The following is an 11649-nucleotide window of genomic DNA, read 5'->3' as shown; positions in this document are numbered from 1 at the left end:
AAGGGTTTTACACGAGTGGAGATCTAAAACGTCACATCAGGACACATACAAATGAAAAGCCATTTGTCTGCAAAGTATGTCGTAAGGGTTTCACACATAGTGGTAATCTCAATTATCACATCACGACACATACAAATGAAAAACCATTTCTCTGCAGAGTATGTGGTAAGGGTTTTATACAGAGTGGAGATCTAAAACGTCATATCAGGACACATACAAATCAAAAACCATTTCTCTGCAAAGTATGTGGTAAGGGTTTTACACAGAGTGGGCATCTATCAAACGTCACACCAGGACACATACAAACGAAAAGCCATTTGTTTGCAAAGTATGTGGTAAGGGTTTTACACAGAGTGGAGATCTAAAACGTCACATCAGGACGCATACAAATGAAAAGCCATTCATCTGCAAAGTATGTGGTAAGGGTTTTACAGAGAGAGGACATCTAAAATGTCACATCAGGATACATACTAAGGAAAAGCCATTTGTCTGCAAAGTATGTGGTAAGGTTTTTACACAGAGTGGGCATCTAAAACGTCACATCAGGACACATACAAACGAAAAGCCATTTGTCTGCAAAGTATGTGGTAAGGGTTTTACACAGAGTTATACTCTCAAAAGTCACATCAGGACACATACAAATGAAAAGCCATTTGTCTGCAAAGTATGTGGTAAGGGTTTCACACATAGTGGTGTTCTCAATTATCACATCACAACACATACAAATGAAAAGCCATTTGTCTGCAGAGTATGTGGTAAGGGTTTTGCACATAGTTCGCTTCTCAAAGTTCACACCAGGACACATACAAATGAAAAGCCATTTGTCTGCAAAGTATGTGGTAACGGCTTTACACATAGTAGTACTCTAAAATGTCACATCAGGACACACACAAATGAAAAACCATTTCTTTGCAAAGTGTGTGGTAAGGGTTTTACACAGAGTTATACTCTCAAAGTTCACATCAGGACGCATACGAATGAGAAACCATTTCTCTGCAAAGTATGTGGTAAGGGTTTTACACATAATAGTACTCTTAATAATCATATCCGGATACATACAAAGGAAAAGCCATTTGTCTGCAAAGTATGTGGAAATGGTTTTGCACGAGTGGGCATCTAAAACGTCACATCAGGATACATACAAACGAAAAGCCATTTGTCTGCAAAGTATGTGGTAAGGGTTTTACACGTAGTAGTTCTCTCAAAGATCACATCAGGAGACATACAAATGAAAAACCATTTGTCTGCAAAGTGTGTGAAAAGGGATATGCACGGAGTGGAAATCTAGCACGTCACATCAGGACACATACAAATGAAGGCTAAAAGTCTTCGAAGTTTGTCGTTAACGTTTTTAATGTTGTTCACGTCTCTCGTAATACATGATTATTCACCAAAAATGAACAGTTTCTTAGTCTCCACATACCATGTCAGGGGGACTATAATATAGGTTTGGTCATGTCTGTGCTGTGCATGCATGCGTGTGTCGTGCATGCGATGTGTCCGTTCACGCAAATATCTCAGAGATACGTGGAGCGATTTTATTCAAACTTGATACAAGGATTACTCCCTTTATCATACATATATTGAAGGCTTGTTTGTTTTTGATACAATCTAATATGACGGCATGATTGCCATTTTGTTTCCTGTATTTGATATTTATAGCCAGTACGGACAGGTTTTGAACAATGTTTTTCAAATTTGGCACAAAGACAAAGCATTATAACTTACATTTGGACATAAATCATTATAACAATAGCTCCAATATTGCTGCAAAATGGACATGCTTCATTTTGTTGATGGTGTCTTTAATGAATGAAAATGCGCTTTAATATGACCTGTACTGTTGTTATGTTACTGTTGTATTGAATAAAAAGTGGCCGCAAGAACGAATGTCAGCTCTGGAAGTTTGTAAGGCAATTACTTTGAATCTGACTCTGAAATTTCCTGACTTTCACAATCATAGTTCAAAACTGTGACAGTCCAAATTTGACAGTTCAAAAAAAACCACGGCAGTTCAATAAATGCATCGCATACAGTTTTGTTAAATGCATTTTTGTTGTAATTAGCTTTCATAATTCTGTTGTTGAATAAAGGTGAACTACGGGAAGAGCAGCCACCGTTTATGCAGAAAAAATATTTTTATTAATCAGTCATGCAGACAAACTTCCAATACAAGTGGAGACTATGTCATTGTGAATGTCGTAATTGAAAAGTGTGTGGTAAGAAATAAATACTCATTAGGAATTCCTCTGACTAGATTGGTTTCATATGAAAAGCCATTTTCGTAAAGTTCTAGATTATTTATCAATAACATGATTGGAACTAATTTGGGATAATTGGATGGTGAAGTAATGTCGATTTAATCTACAAATGTAGTTTCATCTGCTTTTCTTTTCACACTATACACTTGTTTTATGAGTAATTTGCAATATTGCAACATTCAGTTATAGGGCACCAAACACTTTTGAGAAATTTGAAAAATATGAAAATCCAATTATCCCAAATTAGTTCCAATCGTGTTCAATACAGAGTATGTTGTCCAAGAGAAACGCTAAGATACTATAGCCAACAAAAGAAGGGACATATTATAATAAGCTCCACTATCAGGATTATGTAGCTAATATGATGGTAGGTATTATGTGGCCTCTTGTTGTCTGTTGTATTTCATCTGTCATTGTCTGTCAACTTTGATCTTCTTCTCCGAAACACATTTCAGATATATATTTTTATTTTTATGAGCAAGTCGTCCAAAATATGTGTGCTTTTGGTTTGTAAACATGATGAGGATATTTGCATTTGCTAATTAATGTTATGGCTATATGGCGTACGCTGTACGCTGTAGAAATAGATATCACAAAAATTGTTTGGTAACTGAGCTTATCTATATCTATAGGAAATTCATAATTCGCATAAGGTGAATCATTCCATTTGCATCTCATTTACATGTCGTCTGTATGTATGTATGTATGTATGTATGTATGTATGTATGTATGTATGTATGTATGTATGTATGTATGTATGTATGTATGTATGTATGTATGTATGTATGTATGTATGTATGTATGTATGTATGTATGTGCGTATGTATGTACGTATGTGCGTACGTATGTGCGTACGTATGTACGTATGTATGTATGTATGTATGTATGTATGTATGTATGTATGTATGTATGTATGTATGTATGTACGTACGTACGTACGTACGTACGTACGTACGTACGTACGTTATGTATGTATGTATGTATGTATGTATGTATGTATGTATGTATGTGTGTGTGTGTGTGTGTGTGTGTGTGTGTGGTGTGTGTGTGTGTGTATGTATGTATGTATGTATGTATGTATGTATGTATGCTACCGTCTTAGTATTTGGTGTACAGGTGCACCCAGCGGTGGAGATGTGAATTTCTTCAAATGAACATGTCAGTGTCAAAAATATGCAAATAAGGGAAAAAAATAAAAAATCCTGCAAATTGCTAAAATTCAGTAAACAATGATCAGATTTGTTTGAAACTTGGTATGTAGGTTCCTTTAGGTAGTCTAAATTAGATGTGTACAAATTGGGAGGCAATTTGTGTTTCTATTTTAGGGTAATTTCTTCACTCTTTAGTCAAAAAATCTTTTTCTCTGAAATCACTTGTCCGATCGCCTTGAAAGTTGGACTATCACGTTCCTCAGGATGACCTCAGCAAGTTTATACAAATTAAAGTGAATTTTCATATTTGGAATTTGGGGCAATTGTCCCAATTTTTGGTCAACATTTTTTTTATCCAAAAACTACTGATCTGATAGCTTTGATATTCGGTATACAGGTTCCTGAGGTTGATCAAAATCTGATGTATACAAATACTGATGAAATCTGCAATTTTGTATTTTTGGGCAGTTTTTCTCATTTTTAGCTAAAAAACTTTTTCTGAAAAAGTACTTGTCTGATTGCTGTTATATTTGGTATACAAGTTTCTAGGGTTAATCTTCGTAAGATACATTGAAATTAGGTTGAAATCGGGAATTTCGTATTTTAGGGGCAATTTTCTGCTATTTATTTTTTTCTCTATAAACTACTGATCTGATAGCTTTGATATTTAATATACAGGTTCCAAGGGTTTATGGAAATATGATCTTATGGAGATATGATCTTTATTTTGGGGGCAATTGTTCTCGTTTCTGGTCATTTTTTTTCTAGAAAATTACTTTTCTGATTGCTTTGATATTTAGTAAACAGGTTTCTAGGGTTTATCCTAATATGATATATTTAAATTAAGTTGAAATCGGTAATTTTGTATTTTGGGCCAAATTTTGCCATTTTTGGTCAAAAAATTTGTTTCTGAAAAACTTCTTGTCTGATAGATTTGATATTTTTTAGACATGTTCCTGCAGATGATTTTAAGTAAATATGTTCAAATAATGGTAAAATCTTTAATTACCGTATGTATTTTGCAGCTATTTTTGCCATTTTGATCATGCCGACCAGAAGTGGACTATCGAAGATTTCCTCCTTCAGCAACGCATGTGTCACAAAACGTTATTCTCTACATAACAAAAGGAGCATTAAATTTTCAGACAAATATGTTCAATTTTGTGTTTTCAGCTCATATTTGGTATGTATATAAATACCAAAAAGAGCTTATATTTCCTAATTGTTGACGAAAAAAAATTCTTGTACAGAAATAGTCTGATTTGAAATTTGGTTTGTAAATCCCTACAAATGTTCTCATACGTAGATTACTGTGTCAGAATGAGATGAACAATTGCAATATTTTTTTATTTTTATTTTTTGTTGTCGGTAAAAATATCTTTACAACAACCACTTCCAATGCTGGTTTGAAATTTAGCATGAAGGTTTTAGTGAGTGGTAGAACCATAACTTATTCAAATTGCGTTGATATGAACAAAGTTAATAAATTTTGAGAAGAGATTGTCTTAATTTTGCCGATTTTATACCTAGAGGAACATAGAGTACGTAATGGGGTGATTTAGTTAGTAGGTAAACTGTATTAGGAGTTGAAATGCAGTAAAAAATTCACTAGAAAGCAAAGGTGAAAGTGAAAGTGATTTTAGCTGGTTTGGTCATCAACAAATATAGCCCATAAATTTGTCAATGTTGAAGAGTATCAAGTTGTAAATAGCCACTTCTTGCCATCTGGCCATGGAAGAAAACAATGTATACTTTTCCCTGTAGGGTTTCTGAGTTAATGGTTGTATGTCGAAATTTTCAATGTATCTAGTGTATGAGCGAAATGTAAATATTGGTGGCATGTTATATTCTTGATGTCCCTGGTCCAATTGCAACAAATTGAGAATTGCTGCACATTTTACCTGATATTTGTGCTAGATATATGTTTAACTGTAAATGAGTATTTGTTCAAATGAAGTCAACATTACCAAATAAAATGCTAATGAGCAACAAAAGTGTACACCCAGTGAAAATCTCAGTTAATACTGGTCAGAGTTTCTTGACAAGGCAGCCATTATACCATATTTTACAAAAAAGTGTTGCATTGAAGTCACCATGAGTGGGGTGGTATGCAGATCTTGTAAACAACCAGTATTTCATTTACAAGATTCAGGATAACATAATTATATTCACAAAAAGTGTCATCTGTATAGACAGTAAACTTTGCTGCTTAAAGGGACATTAGCTGTAACTTTTGACTAATTTATCACTACTCTGTTTTAATGTATCAACTACAGAATTTTACTATATTCCGATCATCATGACCAATGCCCGGTGTCTTGCTTGCCAAGACGGCCTGTATATGTAAAATGACCATTGTTATTGTTGAGAAATGTATTCTAGTCCGGAACTGAACAATAAAACAATAACAATGCAGATTATACTCATAAAGGGTATATTTATGAGCTAAATATTAGTAATTTCTCAATGTTTCAGGGATTCACACCAGAAACTGCAGATGATACACAGAACAAACAAAATAAAAAAATGACCAAAAGTTACAGCTAATGGATCTTGAATCCAATAAGGTCAGGTTACTAATCACAAATTCTTACATCTGTAGATGTAAATATGACAATTTTGTATGAAAAAAACTGCTTATAAATTTGGTTTGAAAGGTTTCTGCTTCTTTCCATTGTCATATTGTATATTTATGGAATTGTTTGTCTGTGTAAGTCACGTAATGGCGTCTATACCAATTCCTGGTTTGATTCTTTAAAATTTGGTTGGACCAGGGCTTTAAAACAGATGTACATATGTAATGCCACAGGCTCCTCGATAGGTGTTTGCTTGGAAGTTTCCCCGTTTGTCTATGATTCTGCAGTACTTGTTTAACTTGATGGCAGTTTAGGATATACCATTATCATGCAGGTGTGGCGGCATCATTACCAGTTGAAGCTCTAAACAATGCTCATTCTTACATGTTACCTTTAATAGTCTCCTATTGTGCAACAATAGACCTTAGAGAAACCAAATACTGTCTACATGAATTCTATGCAATACAATATTATAAGAGGACAACTCTACTGTCGTATGTCAGATTGTATCACTAAGTATGATATACTAGATTGCATTGTATTGCCTAAGTGTGTGTGACCAACAGTTGCAACAGTTACCAACCTTTGCACACTTCAAAGGACAGTGCATCAAACTTTTTTCAAATGCACTTGACTATGAATATCACAAGCGCAAGGTCCATAAAAGCTATGAAATACTGTGTATACACTCATTCCGGCTTCCCACGTGTAACCAAATGTGAGCACAGTGTCACTTTGACGCTATTTTTTAATCTTTGGTTAAGTATTTTTATACTGCTAAATTTGAGTAATCATCGAAAAATAATATTTAGACTGATGAACACTCTTAAATGTACATACCATTACACAGTTTACTGTTATAAGGGTGAGCTGTAAACAGTGTTATCCCTATTAGTGGTGCGGCATGGCAAACCCATTGTGCATCTTGTGATAAAAGCACCAAACTTGGCTCAGATGTGTCTTAATATGTGCTGAACAAATTCAGATACCGAGCCACTGAAAATCTACCAAAGCGTTGCCATGGCAACCATTTTCCCAAAATGGCTACCAGACAGGTATTTCTCACCTAGTAAATGTCAACTGCATAAGTCGTTGGGTAACTTTAGGTTGAATAATTTCAATAAGAAACTGTGAAAAGTGTTATTTGAAAATTATTTTAAATTTCCTTCACCACCTGACTTGTTAAACGGGTAAATACGGGCAAAAAACACAATTCTTATGCATAAAATGCACTGTATTAGATCCTATAAAAGTATGACGCTATGTAAGCAGTCAAGATATGTTAGACCGTGGGCCAGAGGAGTCTACTTGCACCGCCAGGATAACAAACCTATCGTTTTAGAAACCTTGGGATCCCTAGAATACGAAATATAGAATTTTGACAGAAAAAATATAGGGATGCAATAACTGTTGTGGTCGACTTTTGAACGGTACCGCAAAATAACCAGTTTGCTATCCATGTGCCTTTTTCTTGTAGTACATGTAAGTCATCTTCTAAGTTTTTTTTAACGTAATCTAACTTGTAGGATATCATTAGAATGGAAATTTATTCCTCCTTTAAATGACATATGTAATATGCAATATCTTTGATAGATTTTTTTATGAAATGGGACCAAAACTTACCCAATACCCCAAAAATCTGAAATTCTACCAATTGTTTACCTTGGCATAACACAAAAGGCAATGCTTTGTATGACATCTGTTTATTTGCTACAAGGACATGTCAAAATGTGAAATAGACTTTGATAGGAACAATATTGGATGCTATAGGTCTACCTGTCATACTTTGAAGGGTACCGCAAAATTACAGTATTGCCAACTCGCATGCATTTTCGTTTAACCTGTCTTGTTGTAAGTCATCTGCTGAGCTAATTTTTAGTCCCGCGGACGAAGTCCGGCGGGGACCTGTAGATTGGGTCCCGTCTGTGCGTCCGTCCGTGCGTCCGTGCGTGCGTCCGTCCGTCCGTCCGTCATCAACAGTTTCTCAGACACTGCTGAACCAATTTTGTTCAAACTTGGCACAAAGGCATAGCACTATGACCTACAGATGCACATCGATTTATTTTGTGATACGATCCAATATGGGCGCGAGGCGGCCATTTGGTTGCGATTTTTCATGTCTTTGGACCGTAAGTCAGACATCCTTGAGCCGATTCTGTTCAAACTTGGCACAAAGGCATAACATTATGTCTTTCATATCTATGTCAAATTATTTCGCGACACGATGCAATATGGGCGCAAGGCGGCCATTTTGTTGCGGTTTTTCATGTCTTAGGACCATATCCTTGAACAGATTCTGTTCAAACTTGGCACAAAGGCATAACACTATGGTCTACATATGCATGTCAAATTATTCTGCGATACAATCCAATATGGCCGCGAGGCGGCCATTTTGTTTGCAATTTTTCGTGTCTTTGGACCATAACTCAAACATCCTTGAACCGATTCTGTTCAAACTTGGCACAAAGGCATAACACTATGGCCTACATGTGCATGTCGAATTATATTGCCATACAATCCAATATGGGCGTGAGGCGGCCATTTTGTTGTGATTTTTCATGTCTTTGGACCATAACTCAGACATCCTTGAACCGATTCTGTTCAAATTTGGCACAAAAGCAAAACATTATGCCCTTCATATGAAAACCAATTTATTTTGTGATATGATCCAATATGGCCGACAGGTGGCCATTTTTTGCGATTTTTTCATGTCTTTGAACCATAACTCAAACATCCTTGAACCGATTTTGTTCAAATTTGGCACAAAGGCAAAGCACTATGGCATACATATGCATGTATCAATTAAGTTTGCGATAGGATCCAATATGGCTGCAGAACTGCCATTTTGTTGGAATTTTGCATGTCTTTGAAGCGTAATTCAAAGGTCATTACACCCATTTTGTCCAAACTTGGCACAAAGATCAAGCACTATGGCATACATATACATGTCAATTTACTTTGTGACATGTTCCAATATGGCTGCCAGATTGTCATTTTTTTCCGATATCGCTGCCAGATGGTCATTTTGGGATTTTTTCATGTCTTTGAGGCTTAATCATATGCAAATATTTCTTAACCAATGTTGTTGAGATTTGGTACAAAGATAAAGTACTATGGCATACATATGCATGTCTTCTAATTTTGTGCTATGATCCATATGTTCAATAGACAGCCATTTGATTTCAATTTTGGTGTGATTTTTTGATGTCTTTGAAACATGAACATAGGTCACTGTCCCTCATGGATGGACTGATTTTGTTCAAACGTGATACAAAGATAAAATACAATGGCTGCATTCATGTGCACATTAATTTGTTTCATTATATGATCCGAAATGGCTGATTACAACAACATACCCGATCCCATACCATTTCGAAAATTCCACCAAACCATGTGTATAGTATGTGCCTTCACGACACCAGAGGCAGTGAGGGCCCTGTTATGTGTGATGTAATCAAAAGTTCCTTGAGTGGTCATTACCGGCAGAGATGAGTCATTTATTGAACGTTCCTCAGATTACTTTATTATGCAAGTCACAGGCCTGATACACCCGTTGCATCAATGTCATTCCACAGCTACCTAAACCACAGCTACCTAGACACCAAAGGTTATAACAAAATGGACAAGCGGGGACTGTGTCATCAACGATGACTTGTTTTACATAACCTAGCTTGTGGGCTAACATTGGAAAGGGATTTTATTCTTCTTTTAGATAACATATTTTAATATGCAATATCTTCCATAGCTTTCATAAAATATGACCCAAACTTACCTTATACCCCAAACTTTATATTGCAAATTACTGTCACTGCCTATCTCAAATTCTACCAATTTTTACCTAAACATATTAAAAAGGGCAATTCTCTATAGGCCTATGCCATCTGTTTTATTTGCTACGGAGACATATCAAAATATGAAAGAGACTTTTAAAGAAAAAGCATTGGAAAAGGGAACTGTAAAGTCAAAGTATTGCGAATCGCATCTTTCTTGTTAAACGTCAAATTCTACCATTTTTAACCTAGACATATAGTAAAGGGTAATGCCTTGTATGAAATGTTTTATTTGCTATAAGAACCTTTCACAAATACGAAATAGACTTTTGGGCAATGCCTTGTGTAACATCTGTTTTATTTGCTACGAGGCCATGTCACAAATATGAAATAGACTTTTAACTGAAAAAATATTGGGATGCAACAGCTGTCACAGTCATATGTTGAAGGGTGCCGCAAAATCACGATTTTGAGACCCACGAACATTTTTGTTGAACCCGTCTTTGTTTAAGTCATATGCCGAGCCTAACTTATACATAACCTGGTTGTGGGTATCATTAGTAAAGCGATTTATTTTTCTTTAAGGTGACCTTTTGTAACATACAAATATCCGTTACAGTTTTCATGAAATGGGACCAAAACTTACCGAATACCCCAAAAGATTACATTTCAAATTACGGTTTATCTTACGTTCTACCATTTGTTTTTGCTCCACACAATACAGAAGGCAATATCATGCTTATATGAAATCGGTTTTGTTTGTATCAGACGTATGTCAAAATATGAAGTGAACTTAATAAGATTTAGTCGCCTCTGGGATCATATTTCAAGGGGTACACAAATACAGCAAATTTCCTAAACCATATAAATTTTTATCAAACACGTCTTTATGAAAGAAATCAGCCAAAATCATGGTCACGGGTGATCTCAAAATATTATCAGCATCGCATATTAAATTATTTTGTTTCAAGTTTGTTTTGTAAGATTTGACCTGAAAAGTTCTTATGTGGAACTCTAATTTAATTTGGCAGAACAATTTTTGAAAACTAATTATGGTATGTGTTCTACTCGCTGTAATGGAGATAAAAAAGAAAGGCACTATACTGAATTATATAACCAACTGAATGACAAGCAAGGTGCGGAATTGAGCCTTTAAAGGTTTTGTTTTCTAAACTGTATCAATGAGCACAGCTAATTCAACACTTTAGCTGGTCCAATAATCGTTTCTTAACATTATACATTACATTAAAATTACCAGGGCGTTCCTGAAGAAAAACTTGCATAGATATATCAGAAAGCTGGACTTTCTTCATTGACAAAATATTATGGAATAGATATACCTGATATTTAGCTGCTTTCGTTATCGTTTCTAAACTTCATAACTTAGCATAAGTGTCTAAAGATATGTCATATAGCTTGGACTTTCTTCATTAACAAAAATAGGGATATGTCCAATATTTAGCTGCTCTAATGATAATTTCTTAATTTCATAAATAAGCAGAAATATAGCTAGCCATTCTTCAGTACTTTATGGCATTCACCAGTAAAATATTTTCAGGATATATTCGGTATTGAACCGATCTAATTATCATTTCTAATCTTTACGAATTAAATCAAAGGATGTTCTATAGTTTAAAAGCATGTATCTGATACTTGATCGATCTAATTATTGCTTCTACACTCAGTGTACTTTATAAAGTAGTTCAGATTTAGCTGGGCTGGCATGTTGAAAACGTTCAAAATTTGGTAATAGCTTTTCTGTAATTGTGTGTTACTGAATGTGCAAATGATTTATTGTGAATACTTAACTGCGTAAAATCTCTAAGGTTTATGTTTCAATTTTGACTGGAGTGTCACTGTTTGTATAGGAAGGTTCCCATTTGATCAGATA

General features: G+C 35.0%; 1 protein-coding gene across 1 annotated transcript; it reads left to right on the top strand.

The window, feature by feature from the left end:
• Positions 1-160: 160 nt before the first annotated feature.
• LOC139148547 (histone-lysine N-methyltransferase PRDM9-like) lies at positions 161-1120 on the top strand. Its single transcript, XM_070720034.1, has 2 exons — positions 161-165; positions 295-1120. The coding sequence occupies exons 1-2, from the start codon at positions 161-163 to the stop codon at positions 1118-1120; spliced, it is 831 nt and encodes a 276-aa protein (XP_070576135.1).
• Positions 1121-11649: the final 10529 nt, after the last annotated feature.

Source organism: Ptychodera flava, chromosome 13 (genome assembly GCF_041260155.1).
Source record: "Ptychodera flava strain L36383 chromosome 13, AS_Pfla_20210202, whole genome shotgun sequence".
NCBI classification, from domain to species: domain Eukaryota; kingdom Metazoa; phylum Hemichordata; class Enteropneusta; family Ptychoderidae; genus Ptychodera; species Ptychodera flava.
This window is presented reverse-complemented; position numbering and strand designations above follow the sequence as displayed.